The sequence below is a fragment of the Cynocephalus volans genome, chromosome 9 (assembly GCF_027409185.1).
Source record: "Cynocephalus volans isolate mCynVol1 chromosome 9, mCynVol1.pri, whole genome shotgun sequence".
Taxonomy (NCBI): domain Eukaryota; kingdom Metazoa; phylum Chordata; class Mammalia; order Dermoptera; family Cynocephalidae; genus Cynocephalus; species Cynocephalus volans.
The window spans coordinates 150,333,672-150,358,552 of NC_084468.1; the positions used below are offsets into that span (position 1 = coordinate 150,333,672).

The window sequence follows — 24,881 nt, forward strand, 5'->3', positions numbered from 1 at the left end:
CTAACGAGAAATCTAAGATCTTTTCTTTTGCTTCTTCAGCGCATTTATTACCTTTCCCTGGAATTCTACATGGGCCGCACGCTGCAGAACACGATGGTGAACCTGGGCCTTCAGAATGCATGTGATGAAGCCATTTACCAGGTACAGGGCCTGGGCTGGGCTTCTGGGTGGCCTTGTGCTGCATTGAGGTTTTAATCCATTTTCCCCAGACATGGCCCTGACATTTGTTTGCAGATGTCTGGGAATGTAGAAATGACTTATGTGTTCTACCTGACTGCAGAATGGGCTGGCATGGGGTGCTTCTCTTTCTCAGCGACAGAAAGTAAGAACTGAGTGGGAGACTAGTACATGGAGTACAAGGATGGGGTGGAATTGTGATGCTGAGGTTCGGAGGTTTCTAGAAACCATTGCACTCCCCAGCCCCATCCCAGGGGCAGATTTAGAACATGGCAAAGTGGGTAGTACTGTCCCATTTCTGCTTACTTCATTGAACTGGTGACCCGCCTCTGGTTTCCCTCCCTCTACCCCTAAGGAACCTCCTGAGCTCATCCCACCCTCCAGTTATAAAATTGTCGTTTCTCCCCAAATCAGAATGAAAACTGCCTTTCCTGAAGGAGTCTTCATTAGCATTTAGTCACTTTGCATTTAATCCTTCCATGGTCCACTGGCAGTTTTAGAGCAGAGTGTCAGTGGGTGCAGCTCATCCTCCTCCTCTGACTCTTGGCAGACTTTCTGGAGTGGAAGCATGGAGCCTTCTCCTCTTGCCATGTGTGGAAGGGTCTTCACAGAGGTGTCCCCCCGCCCCAGCACCCTGCCCGTGCCTCTGCTTTTGTCTGCCTTGGGTTGGGGTGGAAGGAGCTTAGGGGTCTTGCTAGGGGTGTGAGTGCAGCGTGGTTGGGAGGCGGCTCAGCAGGGGACTCCTGTCTCCCCTCCCCTGCACCAGGACTTAGTGTAGAGGAGTGTCTGAGCACATCTTTTCAGTAGGCACAAGAAAATGGAACAAAAATTTCACTCTCCAAAATGGGAATCTTATGCTCAGAATTATCCAACATGATAGATGTTAGCCTGGCAGGTGACTTGTCATTGAAGTTCTCTTTACTGAGTGTTGACATTAGGCTGTGTCTGTGAGGAGTGCAGAACATGTCTATCAGGAATACAGAACTGCAGTATCTTAGTCGTAGCTTCTGTGGATCTTACAGTTGTATAAAGTGTTTTCCTTTCTGAAACCTTTTCTCTTTATACAATTCTTACGTATAGTAAAGATTTTAAGGAATGTTTACACCATAAATATGCAATATCTATTTATAACTTCTATTACACAAATAATGTATTAATCATAGAAAGTTAGAAAATACAGGTGAGCATGTATCCTTTTAAACTTTGTACGTTTTTTTGTTAAAACTGGTATTCTTTTGCAGTTTAGCTTTTAATTAGTCTTGTGTTTGAACTTCAGTGTCTCTAGGCCCATGTTCGCTGGGCCCTTTTAGATGTGGGACAGGTGCCAGATGCCTGGGCGGGAGGAAGACCATGGTGCAGGGCCTGAGCCAGCCTCCACCCCAGCCCCCACTTGCACTGTGGTGTCAAAAAAGACACATGACACAGCTGTATTGTACTAGGCTAGAAAATCATTCTCTCCTGATTGAGCTGTCAAAGACACCCTAAAAATTGTTTTTATCATAGAAAATTTTAAATATGTACAAAAATTGAGTAATGTTACAGTGAACTCCTACCACATTCCCCTCACCTGGCTTCACCAGCCCTCAGCTCAACCCACGGTCAGGGTGTTCCACTCACCCCCACCCACCACTCCCAGAGTGTTCAGCCAACATCACACAGCACAATATTTACCTTGTAAACATCTCAATAGATTAGCTCTAAAAGATAGGGACTCTTAAAAATTGTTATACATCCCAAAAATATTGACAGTAATTCTTTAATATCAGTTTTTCAGGCAGTGTATACATTTCTTTGATTGCCTTATGCTTCTTTTCAGAGACTAAGTTGCATTAGGTTTCTGTGTCTCTCAAATCTCTCTTAGTAGTATCTCCTCTTTTTTATTTTTCTGCCGTGCAGTTTATTTGTCAGGGCTGGGTTTGTCCTGTGGAGTTGCACAATCGCCTCTAACCACTTGTGTCCCCACCTGTGCTGAGCCACCTGCTTTGTCCCAAGGACGGCTGTCGCTGCACTTCTATTCAACATTGTACCAGAGGTTCCATCCAGGGTAGTTAGGCAAGAAAATGAAATAAAAGGCATCTAGCTTAGAAAGGAAGAAGAAATAGAACTATCTCTATTTGTAGATGACATCTAGAAAATCCTAAGGAATCCACTAAGAGAATATTTGAACTAATGAATGAGTTCAGCAAGGTTGCAGGATGTAGGATCAATCTACGAAATCAACTGTGTTTTTATACACCTGCAGCCAACAATCCAAAATGACATTAAGAAAATAATTCCATTTACAATAGAATCAAAAAGAATAAAATACTAAAATTTAATACTTAAATCTACTTAGGTGTAAATTTAACACAAAAAAGCAAAACCTGTAATTAAAGAAGACTTAAAAATGGAAAGACATCCTATGTTAATGGCTTGGAAGACTTAATGTTAAGACAGCAATACTCCCCAAATCGATCTACAGAGTCCGTGTAGTCGCCATCAAAATTCCAGCTGGCTTCTTTGCAGAGATTGACAGGCTGATCCTAAAATCCAGATGGAGATGCAAGGGACCACAAATAGTCAAAACAGTCTTGGAAAAGGAAAACAAAGTTGAAAGACACACTTCCCTGTTTCAAAACTTACTACCGAGCAGCAGTCATCATGGCAGTGTAGTACTGACATCAGGATAGACATACAGACCAGTGGAGTAGACTCGAGAGTCCAGAAATAAACCCTCACATTTATAGTAACTTATTTTTTCGCCCAATTTAAAGAAAGTTGTGGTAAAATACACATAACGTAAAATTTACCATTGTAACCATTTTGCCATGCACAGTTCAGTGGGACTGAGTATGGCTACACTGCTCTCCAACCGTCGGCACCATCCAGTCTCCACCATTTTTTCATCTTCCCAAACAAACTGTATGCCCGTGAACTACAACTCCCATTCTCCTCGCTGTCAGCCCCTGAAACCACCATTCCACTTCTCGTCTCTGAGTTTGACTCTACTAGGTACCTTGGGTGAGTGGAATTATATAGTATTTGTCCTTTTGTGACTGTCTTATTTCACATTGGAAAATGCCCTGAAGGTTTATCCAGTTGGTAGCATCTGTCAGTACTTTATTCCTTTTCAAGGCTGAGTAATATCCCATCATATAGGTAGAACAAATTCTTCTGTCAGTGGACGCCTGCGCTGCTTCCACCTTTTGACTCTCATGAATAATGCTACTGTGAAATGGATGCACAAATATTCTTCAAGACCCCGCTTTCAATAGTTTTGAGTATATATTAGAAGTGGAATTGCTGGATCGTATGATAATTCTATTTTTAATTTTTTGAGTCACCACCATACTGTTTTCCACAGATGCTATTCCATTTTACATTTCTATGAACAGTGCACAGGAATTCTAATTCTTCTAATTCCTCGTCAGCACTTGTTATTGTCTGGTTTTTGGTAGTAGCCATTTTAATTGGTATGAGGTGCTATCTCATTGAGGGTTTGATTTGCATTTCCCTAATGACTAGTGATGTTAATCATCTTTTCATGGGCTTATGGGCCCTTTGTACATCTTCTTGAGAAAAGCCTGTTCAAGTTCTTTGCCCATTTTTGAATTGGTTGTTTGTTTTTATTGAATTTTAAGAGTTCTCTATTTGGATATTTATATCTTAGATATATGATTTGCAAATATTTTCTCCCATTCTGTAGGTTGCCTTTTTACTCTGTTGATTGACAGTGTCCTTTGATGCACAAAAGTTTGTAATTTTCATAAAGACCAGTTTGTCTGTTTTTTTCTTTCATTGCCTGGGCTTTTGGTGTCATATATGGTCTATTGACTGTTTAAAAGACCGTTCAATGGAGAAGGAATAGTCTTTCCAACACTTGGTGCTGGGACAACTGGATTTCCACATGGCAAATGAATGAAGTTGGATCCCTACCTCACACCACGTAAAAAATGAACTCAAAATGGATCAAAGACCTAAACGAAAGAGCTGAAACCACAAAACTTTTTGAAGAATGTATAGGAATAAATCTTCATAAACCTGGGATTAGCCAATAGTTTCTTAGTTATGACATCAAAAGCACAGACAAGAAAAGAAAAAAAACATATATTGGGCTTCATCAAAATTAAAAGCTTTTGTGCTTGAAATATGAAGAAAGTGAAAAAATAACCTACAAAATGGGAGAAAATAAAAAAAAAAATTGGGAGGAAATAAATGTAAATCATAAATCTGATGAGTCTAGTACCCAGAATACATAAAGAACTTTTACAATTCAACAGCAAAAGATAAACAAATTTTAAAACCGGGCAAAGGACTTGAATAGACATTTCTCCAAAGAAGATGTCCAGATGACAACCAGCACATGAAAAGACGCTCAACATCACTAGTTATCAGGGACATGCAAATCAAAACCACAGTGAGATGTTACTTCACGTCTGCAGGAGTGACTGATCACAACAGAGGATGTGTTGGTTAGGATGTAGAGAAATTGGTTCCCTGTTGTGTTTGTAAAAATGTTGTAGTCACTTTGGAAGATGGTCTGGCAGTTACTCAAAAAGTTAAGCGTAGAATTACCATGCAACCTAGCAATTCCACTCCAAGGGATATGCCTGAGAGAAATGAAAACATATGTCTATGCAAAACTTGTATATGAATTTCATAGCAACCTTATTCATAATAGCCAAAAGTGGAAACAATCCAAATATTCATCAGTTGATAAATGGTTACACTAGATGTGGTCTAGCCATACAATGGAATACTACACACCAAGAAAAAGCAGCAAAACGGAAACATGCTACAACATGGAAGAACCTTGAAAACATCATGTTAATTGAAAGAAGCCAGTCACAAAAGGTGATATATTGTGCATTTCCATTTAGAGGAAATATCCAGAATAGGCAAATCCATAAAAATAGAAAGTAGATAAGTGCCTGGCAGGGGCTAGAGGAAATGGGGATTGATTGCTAATGGGTCCAAGGTTTCTTTTTGGTGTGATGAAGTTCTGGAATTAGATAGTGGTGATGGTTGTACGAGTTTGTGAATGTACACTTTGAGTGGTGAATTTTATGATACATGAATTATATATCAATGAAGGAAAAAAGCTCAGGAGTGCAGTTAAGTGCTCTTTTTCTGTCTTCAGTTCAGAAGCCCACTTTAGCAGAGTTTTAGACTTTCTGTCAATTAGCCACTTTTTGCATCTTTTTGAATGTTCTCCAGATCGAGGCAGCATTTGTCCTGCTAGGGTCAGTGTGCCTACAGCATTCAACTTAAAGACAGGAAGAAACTAACCGTCTTTTTCCAAATGTACTCTTAGCCTGTCTTTAGTGTATTTGTCTTTTAATATAATAGATTTTTTATTAATAAGAGTTTCCATGGTCAGATAAGTTTGGAAAATGTAGTTAAACATGTTTCTTAACTTTGAGCTGGTAATGTTTTACTGGGCAAATCCTACTTTGCCCACACACCCAAAATACTTTTGGTGGCACGTAGTCTTTGAAACTACTTTAGGAGTTAAGCTTAAGTCACAATATTTTGAAATTTTACTCTGAATCTGATTATTGTATGTGTTAATCTATTCAGTTTATTTAATATGTAGTAAATCATATATGACTTTGATGTTTTTATCTCCTCACAACCTGTCTTTTCGCCCCTTGGAATTTATCAGATTTTCTAAGCGTGGTCCAGGGACCAACAGGGTCCTTGAGCCCTTTTCAAGGGGTCCACTACGTCAGAACTGCTTTCATGACACTAAGATGTTATTTTCCTTTTTCAGTCTCATTCTGTCGTGAGTATACAGTTTTCCAGAAGCTGTGATGTGTAGTATTGCAACAGATTGAATGCTGAAGTAGAAGATTCATTAGAGATAAAATAGAAAACACTGCCACTCTTCTCAGTAAATATTTTTTTATTTCCCAAAACGTAGTTATTTTTCATTGAACTTCATTGTTTATGTTAACATGAAATGGGTTTATTGTTACTTTAAATGAATTCATACACATACTTTAAAATTTTTCTGCATTTTCGTTTCTAATTTGATAAATACTGGTAGATATAACCCATATAAACAAAAGCTCTTTGGGTCCTCCTGAGACCAAAAAGTTTAAAAGCCATTGATCTGGATAATGTGAGCAATTTGTTAAATCCATACACTAAAGCTAGATTCATGGAATATTTATACATATACTGTAATTGAGAGCCTTAAAATCTGCATTCTGGAGTGTTTTTAAGTCAGTATAATTGGTTGTGACTTTGTTGTTTTCTCTCTGATTTTTAACATGCCTTATCTATTTCACAAGCCTGTGTGAATACAATTGGAACAACCACAGGGAAAGTGTTTCCGGTTTTGGCTTAAAAAGATGTCACATAAATATCATTAGACCTTGTGAAATTAGAGAATTACTAAAACCATTGGTTTCAATTTTAGGACACCTGTTATAATCTATTCACTATAAATAGTTTAATAACCTGGCAGTCTTTGACTATCACACCATGTCTAATTTTGACTTTTAACTCTTAGCAGTTTTTGAAATACCTAGAAACTTTCATTTCCATCATTGATTTAATGTCAAATTTTAACATTGGATTTTCAAGTCTAAAGGAAAGTAGACTCACTTTTAGTGTAAGCTCACAAGATTGAGATGTTTTTAACCCCGTTTGATGTCATTTGAGGGAAAACAGTGAGTGTTATTAAAACGTTACATCTGTTTTGTTCGCAGTTGGGGTTGGACCTGGAAGAACTGGAGGAGATAGAAGAGGACGCCGGCCTGGGGAATGGAGGCCTGGGGCGGCTGGCAGGTAACCGGCTGCCCCCGTGCAGCGTGAGCCCTCTCTGACCTGGTGGCTGGGTGCTCCTGACTCTGCCCTGTCGGGGTAAATTGCCTAAGAGTGGGTGGGCAAGTTCTTCAGGTCAAGATCTTTGCCACGGGAGGGAAAAATTTGGGAAATACATGTTTTCTTTCCTAAAAGGGCACTTCATGGTTTTAGAAGACCAAGCTTGCGAGCGTTGGGTAAACTGGTGCTGGGAAGGGTTCTTACTGCGCTGACCCCTTTCCAGGGTTGAAATGCCAGTCCTTGGGGAAGGACAGAGGGGCAGGAAGACCATGTGAGTGCAGCCCTGCTCATGGCAGGGGTGGGACATGCAGCTTCATGCAGCCAGCGGGGCCCCAAAGGCACAGAGCGCCTCTCCTCCAGATGAGGCTCCCTGCATTCGAGAGCACACCCAGTTTTGTTGTTTTCTGTTTTGATTACTTCTGCCAGCCTTTTTGGGGAAAGAGAGCTGGGTTAAGAACATGGGTGTGAAAGAGTCTCATGGTGATTCCTGGTTTTGCTGTGTGCTTCAAGGCTCTCAGGGACATTATTTCTAGAGCAGGCATAAGTCTGGAGCACATTTTGGATTTTTGGCAATGCGTGTGCAGGGCTGTGGGAGGGTGGCCTGTCCCTGAGCCATTCTCATCATGGCCCCTTAGGAAGTTGCCATTTTGTAAATGGAGTACATGGCTTAAAATTTACCTAGGGTGTGTGTGTTTTCCAATCTTTTTTTCTTTGCCCCGCCCCCCCAGCTGCAGGGGGTGGGGTGGGGGGAGGGAGGACCGAGGGGAAGGGAACTCCCAGGGCGTGGGGGGAGGCTGGAGGCCCCTCCTCAAGTCTTCAGTCCTTCAAGTTATAAATGCAACGTGTCTCTCTCAGACAAGACAGCACATGGATCTGTACAGCAAGCATGTGCACGCGTTCCCCGCCATCCCTACGCCACTAGCCACATGTGTCCTCCACATCCTGCTCTCAAATGCAGGCCTGCGGTGTCATTTAAATGCGAGCTCAGACCAGGCACATTGTGCCGCAGCTCCCTTTCCTCCCATGAGACCCCGTTGTGGCAGCCGACACAGCACAGTCCCAGGGACCCTGAGTGCAAGGCCAGGGACTGAGCTGCTAGGGTTTCAGTCCACTCTGTGTCTCCAGCCCCACGACATTTGATTGATCATTGCCACCCCCTACTTTGTCCTTTCTCAGTAAACACAGAACCTGGTTTCCTCAGCTAGAGGGAAGCTTCAGCCTCCTTTGTCTCTGCTGCGGCTCCCTGTGTTCCTTAATGAGCGTTGTGACAGCCATGGGCTCTGGTCTGGGGCGGGTACCTGTTAGCGGGGCTGGTCCCTTCACTCCCCTCTGGCCCGGCCTGGACCTGGGGTGCCACCTCCCCCGCCAGCCCTCTCTGTGGCTTGGTGTGAATGGACTCCTGCCCCTGGCAGACTGGGCAGCACCAAGCCCACTGTGGCTTCATCTTCGGTTTCCCCCCTGTGAGGAGGGTTCCCTGGATGAGCACCGGGCTCACGTTTGTTCCCTTCCTCATCACTGTCCCTCAGCAGAGTGCCTGGCACCAAGGCGTCTGAGTGGGTTTGATGAACAGGGCAACATTTTATGCGCTAGTGTTCCATGTGGATTTTTTTCCCTTTCTTTTTTTTCAACCCAGAATTTTACTAAGGTTGCCTTCTAGATATTTATTCAAAACACTGTTTTTGTTTTGTCTGTTTTTCAAGACGTTTTGATCAGAGAAAAGTTCAATCTGGTGACATGCTGCTCCAGCCACCTCCTGGGGACCGTGGTGGCACTTAGGAGCTCAGGTGTTTGGGTGTTAGGGACATGAGATGTGCTCACCAGCCCTGCTCCTGTGCCTGCCTCACTGACATGGTGGAGGGAGAGGTTTTGTGCTGTGTCCCGCAACCTAAACCACGTGGACTTTAATTAGAGCATGCCGTGGGTGGGGAGGCTTCATACCTAGGTTCGGATGTCTGAGAGCGAGTTAGCCCGAGGGGACTTTGCGTTTGGAGTGGTCCCGCCTCCCTGGGCGCTCTGTGGGAGTCTTTACCTTCCGTCCCTGCTCCCCACAACCCCTGAGTGAACACCTCCACACCATTGATATTTCCTTGGCATAGCCCTAGGCTCTCAGGCTGAGTGGTGGGGTCTAGTCTCCCTGTCATGAAACCTGAAGCTGGCTGCAGTCACCACTACTGATGCCAGTGGGCCTCGATTCTGCTGACTGTCTTTGACCTGTGATTGGATTTTTCAGCCTGTTTCCTTGATTCGATGGCCACCTTGGGCCTGGCAGCATACGGCTACGGAATCCGCTATGAATTTGGGATTTTTAACCAGAAGATTGTCAATGGCTGGCAGGTGGGTGATATTTGGTTTCTTCACTGGTTTCTAGGCACTCGTTTACACGAGAAAATAAACAGTACTGCTTTCAGTCTGTCTTTTTGTACTTTAAACTCCTTGGAGAGATGACAGGCTGGTCATGGGCAAAGTGGAACAGGTCAAGGCTGCCCAGCAGCTCCGTGTGACCCTGGCGAGGTTGTCCCTGTGTGGGCTCTTCGCAAGTGGCTTCGATGTGGTGATGGGGATGTCAGGTGGGGGAGGACACAGAAGCCTGGCTGAGCCTTTCAAGAGACCCCCAGACAGGACCATCTGCAGCTGGAGGGTGAGAGGCCATGGGCTGCTGCTCGTTTTCCAGCTGTGTCCAGATGTGGAGCGAAGGGTGGAGTTCTTGTGCTTCGCCTCATGAGATGATTGCCCTTGAGAGTTAGAGAAGCAGTTACTGGAGGGAGGCTTCATTCCCACCTTCCGCCTTCACTCTCTGGCGTCCGTAAGGGAACAGCATCCTGTGGGGTTGGAGGCCAGACCCAACAACAGTGGCTCCCAGGAAGAGTGAGTCTTGACTTCAAAGCATTAAAGTACAGCCAGGCATGGTGGTCAGGACAGCGTCGGTGAAGAGGGCATAGCCTCAAGTGTGTCTCACCGTCCTCAGCCAGGCCACGGGAAGCCAGGTCCTCCATTCCACCTGGGTGGAGGGTGGCTTACTCAGTGTCGTTTGGGTTCCAGAAGTCACTTCAGATAAAGCAGGGCTGGGGTTAGGATCAAGAGGTTTGGAGTGTCAGGGCAGTGAAACAGAGCCTGGCCGCAGGATGTGTCCCGAGTGTGGGCAGGGCTTGGGTCAGCAGGAAGTTAACCTAAAAAATAAACACATCTTAACTGTAAGGCATGCACGAAGATATGTTTAGTGGGAACCTGTGCTGATGTCTGCAACTCACTTGGAAATGCACCCCAATTTCCTGGACTGACAGAAGGGGAAGCGATTCGTCGGTTACAGCAGGAGCTAGGGGCACAGAACCTGGGGTGGGCGAGTGGATGTTCACCGTCAAGTCTTTGAACGTTTCTGGATGTTTGAAAGTGCTCATGATAAAATGTTGGCAGAGAAGAGTAGTGGCTGGAAGAGAAAGAGCAGATTTGGGTCCGCAGCTTGGTCGTGGAAACGCTCTCTCCAGCCGTACGAGAGCAGGGCGCCCCCGGCAGCCTCTGAGGGGCTTCCTTTGTGCTCCACCGGGCGAAGGGGCGAAGGTGCTCGGCTGGTGGTCCACTCTCTCTCCCGTCTGGCTCTCTCATCCCGGCGCAGTTTCTGAGTTTATGAGACAGACACCCGGAGACCCCTCCTTGCTTAGCTGGAAGTACGGCCATAAACAGGAAGGTGGTGCGTTCTGATTTTTACCACAGACATTTCTCTTCGGATGGTTCTCACTCCTGCAACTTGCTGTCTTGCCTAACGGTAGGACGATGAGTGACAAACCTGCCTTCCCCCACCCATCTTCATGGGCAATAGTCAGGAAGAATGGCTTTTAAATGGCTTGAGCTGTAGCAGAAATAAATGCAGGCAGTGCTTGGGAGCAGTCGTGACAGACGGGGCTGCAGGCCAGGTGGCGCCCGAGTGAGGAGCGGGGGGCATGGGCTGGGTGGGGGGCCTTGTCTGTGGGAAGATGCTGCTGCTGTAGATGACTCTGGAATTACTCTGCAGTAGATGGTCAGGCTCCTTTGGCTTTGGTGAGTCTCACTAATGGACAAGGAAATGCCGCCAGGTCAAAAAGCTGGATTGATCACCAGACACAGAAGTCTTGCCGGGAATACTGTGGGAGGTGCGTGTTGAAGCCATCACCTTCCTAAAAGCATAGCCGGAACGCTCTCTCTGCCGACTTCTTACTTCTGTGTAAGAACCATTAAAAAAAATCCTTCAAAGTGTCGTGCTAGGGTCGCTTGTTTAATTTGAAGAGAAAAGACTTGTTCTCATTTAAATTTTACTTCATTTATGCTTTGGAATTCCTCCTTCACTGGTGTGCCAGATTAATTCATTCCTTGCTTGCAAGCAGAGTGAATTCCACAGGGTGGTGGGATGAGCCGCCCACCGAATGCTTCTGCTGAAAGGGTTGGTTGAGTCTGTGGGGCTGCTTCTGACTTTATTGATGGGAATGGTTTTTGCTTATGTACTGGTCTTGGATGCCACTCGGTATGGTTTTTGAAAAAAAAGCTGCTTCGAGGAAGGTGTAGCAGAAAAGCAGCGTCTGCATGGCATGTCCTGGGCACTCCAGCTGTGAGCCTCTCCGGGCGCCAGCACAGCCCCGGCCTGTGTGGATTTACAGTGTCATTTTCAAAGCAGGGTCTTCTAGTGATTCCTATTTTTTTAATAACAGATTTATTGAAATATAAGTTGTTTTTAGCATATTCAAAGTTGGGTAAGCATCACCGCTCCTATCCAGAACATTTTTATTACCCCAAAAAGAAACGCTGCAGCCATTCACAGTCACACCCCGTGCCAGGCTCCATTCACTGCTCTGTCTCTGGATGTGCCTGTTCTGGGCATTTCCTGTGCGTGGGATCATACGAGGTGTAGCCTTTTGCGACTGGCTTCCTTCACCTCAGTGTTTTCATGTGTCAGTGCTTCGTTCCTTTTTGTGGAGAATCCAGGTGTTTGTAGCGTCCTTTTATTTGGATGTATGTTTCTGAATTTTATATGAGTTTTTTACTTTAGTAGTCCAAACTGTTCATTTTAAAACACATGGCTTGACTGGAATTGGAAATCTTTACGTCATAAACAGGCTGTAGTTCTGTTTCTGTGCTGGGCATGGGCCGAAGACTGGGTGGTGGCCTGGCACCTGATGTCTTCTCCTGTGGGACGCATCTCACCACCGCCCCTTTTTAGGTCGAAGAGGCTGACGACTGGTTGCGCTATGGCAACCCCTGGGAGAAGGCCCGGCCCGAGTACATGCTTCCTGTGCACTTCTACGGGCGAGTGGAGCACACGCCCACAGGTGTGAAGTGGCTGGACACGCAGGTACCTGTCGAGAGCTGGGCAAGGGCCGCCCTGCAGTTCTCTCATCATTACCTTGACATCTTTCTGGGAGTGGGGGGGCTTGCTGCTTCCCTGGAGGACTTAATGCAGTGTAGAAGCTGGGGGAGGTTTAATTCAACTCATATGCCCAGTTCTTACACCTTGATGGGACCTTTCCAAACAGTGGGAGTTGCTGAGCACAGCAGAGAGGAGGCCATGTGTTAAGCCACTGCAGCTCAGCAGAGCTGTGTGGGGTCGAGACCGGCAGCCAGAGATCGCGCGCTCGCTGCCGTTCACACACCGCCATGGCTGCGAAATGGCCAGCGGGTGGGGATGAAGGCTTTGACCCAGGCAGACTTGCCCCTGTGGAGGGTTCCATGAGCTTGTGCACTGCTCGCTCCCCTGCTGGAGCCACGTGCAGCCCACAGCTCTTGGGAAAGCGTCTGGGCCACCAGAGCCCGGGGCATGTGTGCGAGGCCTGGGCACGTGTCCCAGAACAGGGCCAGGCTCCCTCCCCGCCGGCCCTGACGGGAACCTGCCACTCAGCCTCCTGGGGCCTCTGGCCTCTGGAGGGGCCAGCAGGACAGGCTGTGTGGAAGTCATCGTGAGGTGCGGGAGGAGGAGGGACAGGCAAGCCTGGACCCTGGGAAGTGGTGGCGTACAGGGTTGTTGCCCTGACTTTCCGGAATGTAGTTTAAATGGGGTACATTGGGCTAGAGCAGGCTGGAGCCATGTTGTGGGGGCAGAAAATGCATGAAAAGTTGTGCTTAACTTGAAAAAGCAGAGGAGGGGGTGCAGTGTCCAAGAATTGGTGGGCATCATGAGGGGCTTCACCCCAGGGCTGGCAGAGGGAGCAGGGGGGCTGGGACGCTCTGCTAGAGATGTGTTGCTCGCTTGGGCATGGCCATGTGGGGCAGGGGCAGGTTGGCAGATGGGAAGGAAAACATAGTTCTGGGGTTTCAGTCCTGGTGGACCTGCTTGTCGACATGGTAAAACCTCCGTTGTCCCCATACTCACCACCGCGAGCGGGCCTGAGTGTGCGCCCACGGGAGCGCCCGGCAGGAGTGGGGCTGATGTCATTGCACAGATGGGACTCCAGGGGAATCTATGGGGCTGGGTGGGTGGGAGCTGTCAGCTGGGGCGGAGAGCACGGCTGTGTTTCTGCCGGGACTGTTTTGGGTGCGTGGAGGGCAGTGGGCAGGGCACCCGACGGGAGGAGCCTTGCTGCAGGTGCTGGGATGAGGAGGTCTGAATAGAAGTCATTTGTTGGGAGAAGGCTGAGTCCTTGAATTGCTAAAGCAGAGTTGAGCAAGGAGAGAGAAGGTGGGAGGGCTGAGGGAGGGAGGGGCAGGCCAGTGCAGCAGCACCTGAGGCGTGGGGACGGGGAGTCCTCAGCCAATAGCATGTTGAAGAAGGAGACACATGGTCTGGGGAACGTGGTGAGGTGGAGCTGTGGCTCTGCCAGGTGGCCTCGCTCAGGACGGCTGCGCGGTACCACAGGGCAGGCCTGGGTGGGGACCTTGGGGCTCAGTGTGGGCAAGCGTGCTCTGGCAGAAGGTGCAGAGCTGGCGGGCAAGCGAGGCAGACAGCAAGGATGGCCAGGTCCTCGCCGACACAGGCCGTGCGTCTTCTCCATGTCTAGGTGGTGCTCGCCATGCCCTATGACACGCCAGTTCCCGGCTACAGGAACAACACCGTCAACACCATGAGGCTGTGGTCTGCCAAGGCGCCCAACGACTTCAAGCTGCAGGACTGTACGTGCAGCTGGCAGCCACCCTGCTCTCTTGTCCCCATTTGGGTGGCTTGTTCCCACAGCCCTTGTCCCCCCTGTGCTGTCACAGCCGCAGAAGCTGGCGTGGCTCCTCCTCTGGGCATGCTGGGGCCTTTGTGGAGAGCGAGGCTGCACGTACAGTGTGGGGAGGGCCCACAGCCAGAGTGGACCAGATACCCAGGCCCCAGGGTCATGCTCATTCAGACCACGTCCCCTGAGGAAAGAGCAAGGGCTGGTGTCATGCTGGTGTGTGGGATGCTGCAGGAGAGGGCCAGCGCCCCCTGAGGGGTGGGGGTGAGATGAAGCGCAGCAGCGGCAGCTTGGGGGCACCTCGGCCTTCTCAGTGGCAGCCAAGCAGGAGTGGTGCTGAGGAGGCACGTGTGACCACCTGTCTCTTCCAGTCAACGTGGGAGACTACATCGAGGCAGTCCTGGATAGGAACTTGGCTGAGAACATCTCCAGAGTCCTGTATCCAAACGACAATGTGAGTAGCTCACGTGGCTGAGTCTCTTCCCAGGATCGAGGGGTGGAGGGCAGGGCCTCCAGCAGAGCCCGCTGCCACCACGTGTGTGCGTGGACTGCTCCTGGGGGCTGGGGCAGCACAGCTGTTTGTGGCAAAGTACAGCGAGTCCACATATGCCTGTCACTGTCTCTCTTTGGCCCTCCCTCCCATAAAAGAGTTCGTAAGGAGGTCTGTTGCTTTGCATTACTTTGTCCCTCATGGATTTGTCACCCCACTTCCCCTGGGTGATGGAGATGCAAAGGATTACTCAAAGCCCATCTCTTTCGAGCAGTGAGAGGCCCTGAAGTGATTAATCTCCCTTTGGGACGCTCAAGCGAGAGCCATCCCTTCCTTTTGGGAAATTAACACCAATTTGGGGTTTTTTTCCTGCATTTATTTTCCAGACCAGGAAGTTAGAGGAAGAGACATAGGTGGGGTTATAGTTTAACAGTATAGGCTGGTAACTTTCAGTGAAACAAGCCAGATGACATTCCAGTAAGGCAATTAAGTGGTCCTATCAACAACAGTTTGATCTTAGCAAACATTCCTTCTTAACAGCAATCTCAGTATCTTTACATAACCAGCAGTAACTAGTCTGTCCTTGAGCCAGCAACCTGCTGTGCCACAATCCTTATCTTGCAACAGAGACTTATAGCCTGAGGGAAATTTCAAGTCCTTGCAAGGTCCAACATTTGAAACTGCAAGGCTTTGGAAAACCAGGCCCTGTGAAGTACATATGCTTTATAGTATATTCCACAGAAGTCCTTTGCTTCCTCTCCCTTATCTGCTGCCCCCGCGAACACTGTTTGGCTCTCAGCCGCTCCCCAGGGCTGGGCCTCCGCTGGTGCCCCCGACTCCTCATGGTGGATGCGGGAGCCATCAGGCCTTGCTGCAGCCTGTGTCTACTCTCCCAGCGCATGATGCTGCTTCCCCCAGGGTTAGGTGGTCCATTTGTCCATTGGGGATGGCGGTACCTCTCCTGCAGAGATGCTGGATGTTTGAAGGTGCTTGGCGTGTGCCCATCACATGCAATTGGTGGTAGCAGCTACGATCTCTGTTGTCGCCTGCATCTAGCCTCCAGTGGCTTTTGCTGTTGCTACCTGCAGCAGTCTTGGAATCTGCCTATCCAAGAGGGCCGTGCGTTTTTTAAAGTTGACCTTCTATTGTATCGAAGTAATACATGCACACATACTGGCAGAAGCGTTGGTTCTGGACTTCAGCAGGTCCAGAGCTTCAAGTGTCATGCATTTCCATAATGCCTGCCCCTCGGACAGGGCAGCTTCTGAGCAGTTGTGGCACTCCTCGCGGCTCGGCCCTGTCCCTGCTGATGGAAGAGACACTTTGTGTCCCAGTGGTCGTCACATGTGTGGTGTGGCCCTGTGCTGGCATGCCCTCCCTGTCTGAGGTGCACATGTGGGCCTTGGCGTCAGGCGGGCCGGGCTAGGCCATTCACCATCCCTGCCATGTCCTTGAGCTGGGTCTCCTGACCTGGGCCTCCTGAGGGATAGGAATTGCCTAGGATCGTGAGGGGCAAGTGGGACCTGCAGGACCTCTCCCAGCCTTGCCCCCCCCCCCCCCCCGAGTCTGGGGTGGCTCTGTGCGCTGCTGCGCTGGCCGCTCTGTCAGGGAATGGTGGGTGTTGCACGGCCCTGTGTCTGCAGTTCTTTGAGGGAAAGGAGCTCCGCCTGAAGCAGGAGTACTTCGTGGTGGCCGCAACCCTCCAGGACATCATTCGCCGCTTCAAGTCGTCCAAGTTCGGCTGCCGAGACCCAGTGAGAACCTGTTTCGAGACGTTTCCAGACAAGGTATGTTGAGCGATGGGGGAGCGAGCCCCGTGCCAGAGAGACAGGACATTCTCAGGCCCTTGAGCTTTCTTCTTCGTGGCTGCAGCAGCACCCCCTTATCTTGGAGTCTTGCCATCCTGGGCCAGGACCCTACCCGGGACTTTTCTCCCAGGATAAGGGCCACTGGCGTGGTTATGAGTCAAGGCAGGAAGGGGCATGTAAAAGGCTCTTGTGGCGAAGCCAGATGCCTTTGGCAGGCCAGGTGCAGTCATTTTAAACTCAACTGTCATATCCTAGAGAGAGAGCCCCCAGCACTGAGGCAGGAGGGCTGTGGGTCCCGCAACTGCCCCCTGCTCGATTGCAGAGTACACCCACTCTAGGGCACACCTGCCGTGGGGCACACCTGGTGCAGAGCTGGTGGTGTCCTCCCGGCTTCCTCCCCAAACCGCTCTGAGCTCTCTGGGCTCCTATGCGATACAGTGGGATGGACAGGCTCCTTCATACCTGGGGCTGCATGTGCTGACCCCTGCGGGTGCCCATGCTGGATGAGGCAACTGAATGGCACCCCTCACGTGGACTGTAGGTGGCCATCCAGCTGAATGACACCCACCCGGCCCTCTCCATCCCTGAGCTCATGCGGATCCTAGTGGACGTGGAGAAGGTGGACTGGGACAAGGTGAGTGCTGGGGAGAAGGGGAGACAGTGACATCCCCAGACCAGGATGTGAACAACAGGGTCCCCCTCAGACCCAGACCTGGGCAATGAGGTCCCCCAGACCCAAACGTGAGCAATGGGGTGTCCCCCAGACCTGGATGTGGGTGACGCCATCCACCCCAGACATCTGAGATGATGCAAGCCACAGTCACGAGTGGTTCAGCTAGTCCTAGGGAGTGGGAGACTCTCCCTGGGCCCGGGCAGTGCTGTGTGCACATCACCCTCGAGAGACATGTGGCTCTGGGGAGGGGTCTGGTTCCAGGAGATGGACATTCTGTGGGATGGGGAAGTCATGGGGACAAGGGTGGGAGGGTACAGAAGAGACAAGGAAAGGATCCTAACACTTTTAGGGCTTCTAAGAGATGTTTTCTCATCTTGAAGTTTGGCAAAAAACCCAGAAATGTTAGGTTTTAAGGAGTACATAGTTCCCATCTTTATGGGCTGGTCCTCATGGCTCAATTTATTTCAGTCCTAGATTTTTAGTATAGCGGATTATTTTAACCTAGTCTTAGCTAAATTGACATGTAAAACCACGAAACACTTTTTAAACTCTGTTTTCTGGAAACCAGAGGGTGGGCACGGATCCCTCAGTCCTGGCCAGTAGGGTCTAGCCACATTGTGACCAGTGTGGGTGTCAGGTCAGTTTAGTGGAAATGAACAGAAAACTGCCCAGTGGTCTTTTAATTGCCAATAAACAGCGGCTTACAGAAGGAAAATTGAAAAAAAGTAGGTGAGTATTATTCCTCTACGTATGTATGTGCGCCACATCGGGTGTAAAACTCACAGGGTCTCGTCAGCAGAGTGAGGGGCATAGGGTGGCTAGAGGCCTTGAGAAGGCCCTTGACAGGCCTTGAAGAGCAGATGGCGATGGATGTCACCTTGCCAGGCATCTGGGCAAAGAGCTGCTTGTTTCTAAACAACACACACACACTGGGATGTTCTTAAATGGTCTAGGCCTGGGAAATCACAAAGAAGACCTGTGCATACACCAACCACACGGTGCTGCCCGAGGCTTTGGAGCGCTGGCCCGTGTCCATGTTTGAGAAGCTGCTGCCACGGCACCTGGACATAATCTACGCCATCAACCAGAGGCACCTGGATGTGAGCATCGGACCCACGGGTGGGCGTGCAGACTGTGACAACAGCCCCTCCTCTCTTGTGATGGGTGGGGGCACAGGCTGTGGCAGGCTCCACCGAGTCAATAGCCCCTCCTCTTGTGACAGGTGGGGGTGCAGGCTGTGGCAGTTTCCACCTTTCTGGTCTGGGAGAGAAGATGCTTTACTCCTTGAACCAGAGTAGCCTCTGTTTCTCAGAGGACATTTGGGGTCTGGGGTGTCACCTGGCAGAGCTGTTCCCACACCTAGACCTCTGCTCTCTCTGTATGTGAGAGTCGTGGACTAATGTCTTCTTCAAAACTTTCCCATTCCCAAGCAGGCTTTAGAAGTAGGTGTGTCTTCCTGGGTGCCAGATCTCTGTCCTGTGGGCATCCTAGCATCATTAGGGCTATGGAGAAACACAGCCCCAAATGTCCTTTCTGTGCTGCCTGCAGAGAGGAACCAGGAACTCAGGTGTAATTGTAGCTTCCTTTTTACCCTCTTGGTGAGGATGTGGTTGAATGCTGCACAGATTATCGGGGGCAGCCGGTCCAGCCCCTCCTCATAAATTGAATGGCATGTCCTCCACCCTGCGGGGTGCCTGTCTTCCTCAGAGCAGCCCTGTGGGTCTGTAGGTGGGGCCCAGGGCCTGTCAGGTGGGCTTCCTCCTAGAACCGGGGTCCCTGCAGGGTGTGTCTGAAGTGTGTGCTGGGCTGGGGGCGCTGGAGTGCAGGTCTGAACATAGCAGCCTTCCACATTTCTGGAGGAAGTATAACTTCCCACAGGCAGTAGCACACTGTTCTCTGGTCAGTAGCACTGTTCTCTCATGGGGGAGCTGCTGGGTCACCCCCATGGCTTTCTCTGTCTTGGCCTTAGCACGTGGCCGCCCTATTTCCTGGGGACATGGACCGCTTGAGAAGGATGTCTGTGATCGAGGAAGGGGACTGTAAACGTATCAACATGGCCCACCTGTGTGTGATCGGCTCCCATGCTGTCAACGGCGTGGCCAGGATCCACTCGGAGATTGTGAAACAGTCTGTGTGAGTGGGGGGTACCTGCCTAAGCCGGCAAGGGTGGGGGCCCTCCTTTCCGACATCAGTCCTGCCTCTGGAACCGCCTGCCACATACTACACACACCGTGACCTCTGGGGTGGGGTGGCTAATGTGCTGCCTCTGTGGGAATGACGGAGCTGCCCAGGGCTCCCTGCCGGAGTTGCACACTGGCCAGACACGAGGGCCTCTGGAGCTCTGACCCAGTGGGCAGTGCTGGGGAGACGGCTTTCCCTTCCTGTGCTGCTGGTCCATCTGCCACTGGCTAAGTGCCACAGACACCCCACCTGAGGCTCAGCACGCAGGGCCTGGGCAGGGGGAGGGCAAGGGCACGACAGCCCAGGCTTGCTGCTGAGCAGAAGGTGGGATTCTTGGGTCAGAGCTTGACTTCCCTCTCAGGTGGGATGTGATCCAGGGATTCCTTCCTTCCATCCTTTCACCAGATGCAGATGTATGTTGAGCACCTGCTATGAACACCAGGCTGGCAGCACCTGGGGTGGGAGGAAGTGTGGACCAAGTTGGTCCGTGTGGAGGGGCTTCTGTGTTGGGTGCTGGGCCAAGGAGCTCTGTGTGTTAATCCCACAGCAGCGTCTGAGGTGGGTGTTTCCCTTAGTTTACAGATGAAGAAACTGAGCCCATTTTCTTGAGCTCTAAAGCTTGTACAGTCCCCACTGCCATGACCAGACCACTGTTTCTGTGTAGACCACTCCGTGAGGTCATAGCTAGTGCCAGCCACACAGTGGAGATGGCTCTGGAGAGTCAGCCACAGTCTCCCAGCTCCTGAAACCTGCGGCTGTGGCAACATCGCTTCCTTTTCAGGAGACAGCACAGGAGCCCTCTTCAGCACCTCCCAGAGCTTTCCTTCAAAGGTCCTTTTGTTCTTCTGCTCACCTGGTTGAAAACAGTGTTTGTGACCATTCCCTATTCTCTGTTCGCAGCTTTAAGGATTTTTATGAGCTGGAGCCGGAGAAGTTCCAGAACAAGACAAACGGTATCACACCCCGACGGTGGCTGCTGCTGTGCAACCCAGGACTGGCTGACGCCATCGTGGAGGTGAGCAGCCCCGCCTTGGGGCCCAGGTCTGAGGCCGTGGCTGCTGCTGGGCAGGATTGTCAAGCCCGTGCTGAGTGGGTGCCCAGGGGCAGGGATCTCAGTTCCTTATGTGCTGACCAGCAGTGGCTCCTGGACATGAGGGTGAGGTCCCTGGACACAATGTGTTGGTCTGGGGCTAGCAGTCGGCGAGCAGCCCCAGTTCCCATCTTTAGGCAGGGCTGGGGTGCTGCTGCACAGGTGGTTGACTGCTGGGACAAGTCCAGAGACACGGCAGTTTATCTACTTGTGCTACTCAGAAGCGGGAGGGGACGAGCACTCTTAGTGCCAAGCCGCATGCTAGAGTTGAGGATTGCAACCAGTGGCAGCAGGAGGCTGCTGTCTGGGGCTCTGAGAAAGCCGAGGTCTGAAGCCCGGATAGGTTGGGAGGTAGCCAGGAGCATCTCTGGGGGCACATGTGGTCCAATGCCCCGTGCCCAGCCAGGGGCTGGAGGACCAGTACAGCTCTGAGAAGGGCCCAGGTGGGGCAGAATGAAGAGAGGCAGAGATGGCCGAGGTATTTGCAGGCAGCAGCAGGAAGCCTGAAGCAGGAGGGTCCTGGATGAGATGCTAATTTTGAAGCGACCATCCTCCTAGTGTGTGGAGAAGATAGGGGAGAAGGTACCTGTCCGTTCCTGGTAGTGGTGGTGGTGGACGTGCAGGTGGAGGGGTGGCGAGGAGGAGCTGGCCAGGCTGGCCCCTGGTTTCAGGCCTACATCAAGGAGCCCTGGAGACTGGCAACCGAGGGAGGCTCAGGCATTGTTGTGGACAGTTGAGTTGACAGGACTTGGGCACCCTGAAGAGCCTCAAGGAGTGTGCGCAGGTCTGACTGGGAAGGAGGCCAGCAGGCTGCCCAGGCGGCCATGCGGCCACAGCAAGGGGGAGGTCTGAGAGCCTGGAAGAGTGAGCAGCCGTCAGGAGGGAGGCAGAGGCATGGGTGGCAGAGCGGCAGGAGGACAGCCTCTGGCAGGGTGGTGGCCAGAGAGGAGGCCAGCTGCAGGAGGCTGAGGCTGTGTGAACAGAAACCACGTGGCCATGTCTGTTCCCCAGAAAATCGGGGAGGATTTCCTGACTGACCTGAGCCAGCTGAAGAAGCTGCTGCCACTCATCAATGACGAGGCATTCATCAGGGACGTGGCCAAAGTCAAGCAGGTGGGCCGCCGTGGTCCCCCGTCCCCCAGGCCCAGTGTGGTTCTTGTGTGAACCCGCCGGCACCTCAGCAGGGACTTGGGAAAGGTCCCTGATAGCGAGGGTGTCAGGCAGCTTTCCAGCTGAGGACCCCGACTGACCGCAGGTCACACAGCGGCGGGCGAGTGCGGACTCCCAGGCCAGGCCTGAGCAGTTCGTAGGGAGGAAGCCTCTAGATGCCCATCCTGGCACGGTGCCGGCTTCAGTGGCCGTGGCCTTGTCAGCCTGACAGGAATGAGGGCGGGAGCGAGGGCGGCACCAGGTGGTGTTGGGTGGCGCGGGCCGCCCGCCTCTCTGCTGTGCCGGCAGCTTGTCCTGGAAGCCCAGAAAGTTCCTCCCTTTTGTCCTTTAAACTGTTCCCGCCTCCCCCGCGTCCTCACCGCCCGCGCGCTACACTCGCGGTTCCTTCATTCTGCCCTTTCCTCGCCCTTCTGCTCGGCTCCAGCTTCCTGGTCTAGTTTTCATGTATGCCTGCCACCCTTTTCAGTGTCACCCTTCCTCCTCTTCTTCTCATGCCATCTCTGCCCCCACCCACCCCCTTGTCTCTGTGCCCCGCCGCTGCTGCCGGGGACTCGTGACAGGACAGACACGTTCCCCTGGAGCAGCCACTCTTCTCCGTCATTCTTCCAGGAAAACAAGTTGAAGTTCTCCGCCTTCCTGGAGAGGGAGTACAAGGTGAAGATCAACCCCTCCTCCATGTTCGACGTGCACGTGAAGAGGATCCACGAGTACAAGCGGCAGCTGCTCAACTGCCTGCACGTGGTCACCCTGTACAACCGTGAGTGCCACCACGCCACCTCCAGCCAGCTCAGGGCGTGCTGGCTGCTGTCCTTGGACCCTGGCCTTCCTCACCCAGTTGGGTGTGGACGGCATGTTGTTGACTTCAAGAAGTCGCCGTGTGTTGTTCTGTGCGCTCGGAGCCAGGGCCTGGGGGACAGGAGCAGGTGCACAGTGCGTGGGTCGTGAGGCCTCTGTGGAGCCTTGGCGGAGGCGTGACTTCATGGGACGCCGAGGCTGGGTTTTATGTTCAGTTTAGTTTTTATTTTAAATTTAGTTATTATCTCTATCAGACTTATCTTATTTGGAAAGGCTGTGCTTGTTAGAGGCATTTCAAGTATACTTACAAAGCGTAAAATAGTACATGTTAAATTGATGTATGTACCTGCATAAATTCTTTAAGGACATTTAATTATGAGAACAAACATGGATTAAAGACCCTCTAAAAGTAAATATGAACATTTGCTAGGTTTATAAATAGATAATAAAACTTTAAAGAAAAACTAGGTTTCTAAAATTTTGTAATGTAAGAGAGAGGATATTTTAAAAACCAAAGGAAACAAACATTCACTTCAATATACAGAGCTCCTCTCAGGAACATTAGATCTTCTGTACCCAAAAATAAGCCTGGACCAGGTAGAGGAACCTCGACCCCTGAGGCGTGTACTAACAGGATGCATGCCGGAGGTCTGTGCAGAGGCCGAGGGAGTCCTTGCTGCGGCCTGTGACTTCCCGGCCACACAGCAGTTCATGGGAACCTCAGTGTCGTCCTGTTTTTCTTCTAGTCTTGATGTTCTGCACCTCCGCCATGGTGTCTCCGAGTGCCCCTGGGGATGGGCAGCAGTGAGAGGCGCTGGTGCCCTCGCCTTCCCCCCACCCTGGCCCCCATGCAGTCATCACAGCCTCTTTCAGTGTTTGCCTTTGTGCTTCCGTGGCTTCTGCTGCTACGCGCTCATTAGCCTGGAAGGGTGCCCCGTGGTTCCCAGCTACGGGTTTAGGTGGGGTGGCCACCGGGCTTGTGTCCTCCTGCCTCGTCCTTTCCTGTGTCTGTGTGTGTGCACGTGTGTGGGCGTGTTGGCGCACACATGCCAGCGCTCGCCCTGTCTCCTGTTTCCAGCTGTTCTCGTCTCGGTCTGCAGACAGGTACACTCAGTGCTAACCAGCAGCACTCTGCAGGGTCCCGCCTGACCCCGCTGGTCCTCCACGAGGGCTCGCCTGCTCAGAGCAGCCAGTTGCTGTGAGTCCTAAAGAGTTTGGTGGGACATGCCAGTCCTGCTTCACTTTTTCCTTGAGGAACTTTGGGTGCCTGCACTGCCCCATCCTGAGGGCGGGTGTTGGTGTGGAGAAGCCCACCATAGGCCGATTTTCTTTATCATGACTGATTCTTATTGCTGTGTCTTGGTTTTGACTGTTATGGGTCAATTTTCCCTGTTGTTCAGAGTGCTTTTTGAATATGCTGATTGATTGTGTTATTTCAGAGAAGTTTTTGTGAAATATGTTAAGAACATTTGCTTGGTTCTGTTGTTTCGGTTTTCTTCTGAGACTTCACGGAGGTGTGTGGTAGGTTTCTTTTACCTGTCTTCTTGGCGCGACTTCTCACTGAATATTTTTTAAAATCTGTCTTGTCCTGTTCTGTGGTATTTGCTTTCTTGCTTCGCCTCTGCGGTGTTCTTGAGTCTCCCCTCCTGGCTGCATCTCCTGTCCTTTGCCCAGCCAGGTCTGCTCTCACATGCTCCTGTTTTCTGGCCTTCTGTCCTTGAGGTCTTGTGTTTTGGTGCGGTGGTCTTCTTTCCAAGTCGATGGTCATCAAGGGCTTGTGACTTACAGAGGAAGGTGGTTCCACTTTTTGTTGTCTGTGGTGGAACTGTGTGTGTTGGCTTTTGTGTCTTGTATTGGAATGAGTGGGACTGTCCAGGACCAACCAGAAGAGGTTTCTTGGTGCCCCAGGGCAGCCCCCAGGCTTCTCAGGTGTTTTTCTGCCACCCTCAGAATGTGCTGCGTCTCTTCTGTCTCTCTGTGTCTCACCTGGTCGGGAGTCTCCCACATGGATCAGGCTGTAGCACACACATGGCCAGACCTGCCTGTCCACCCTTGGGATGGTAGCTGCAGTGTCAGGCAGGGTGCGTCGCTGCGTTGCCTCACTCGAGTCTCTCCTGTTTGTCCTGCAGGGATAAAGAAAGAGCCAGCGAAGGCCTTTGTGCCCAGGACTGTTATGATCGGGGGCAAGGTGAGGTGACTTCCTCTTCGCTCCATCTGATATTTGGCTCAGATGCACAAACGACCCCACTGGCTGGGATAAGCCTGCACGTTTCTCATGGAGCTGCTGCATGCCCCCTGAGGAGCCTGCTGCCCAGCAGGCCGGACAGGACACAGGGTGCTGGGGTCACCCACCTGCAGGCATCCTTGCAGGACTGAGGACACTTCAGAGCCAGCTGAATAGGAGGGAGCTGGGTGGAGGGTGTCCAGTGGGCTTGCTGGACCCCCATCAGAGGGTGTGGTGCCCTTTTCCTGCGAACCCACAGGATTTTGTGGTGCACCTGTGGCCAAGCGGGTGCAGGGTGGCTTCATGAGTCACCTGTGAGCCTGCCCTGAGCTCAGCTTGGTTTCATTT

General features: G+C 50.8%; 1 protein-coding gene across 1 annotated transcript in view; it reads left to right on the forward strand.

Annotated features, from left to right (window-relative positions):
* PYGB (glycogen phosphorylase B) overlaps positions 1-24,881 on the forward strand; it is a 51,563-nt gene that overhangs the window by 18,254 nt on the left and 8,428 nt on the right. The window contains exons 2-15 of the mRNA XM_063107894.1: positions 40-141; positions 6,873-6,951; positions 9,218-9,321; positions 12,173-12,304; positions 13,944-14,055; positions 14,474-14,556; positions 16,236-16,379; positions 16,942-17,034; positions 18,027-18,173; positions 19,043-19,206; positions 20,155-20,269; positions 21,356-21,457; positions 22,124-22,271; positions 24,439-24,497. Coding sequence (XP_062963964.1) covers positions 40-141; positions 6,873-6,951; positions 9,218-9,321; positions 12,173-12,304; positions 13,944-14,055; positions 14,474-14,556; positions 16,236-16,379; positions 16,942-17,034; positions 18,027-18,173; positions 19,043-19,206; positions 20,155-20,269; positions 21,356-21,457; positions 22,124-22,271; positions 24,439-24,497 — 1,584 coding nt within the window. The remainder of the gene's footprint in view (positions 1-39; positions 142-6,872; positions 6,952-9,217; positions 9,322-12,172; positions 12,305-13,943; positions 14,056-14,473; positions 14,557-16,235; positions 16,380-16,941; positions 17,035-18,026; positions 18,174-19,042; positions 19,207-20,154; positions 20,270-21,355; positions 21,458-22,123; positions 22,272-24,438; positions 24,498-24,881) is intronic.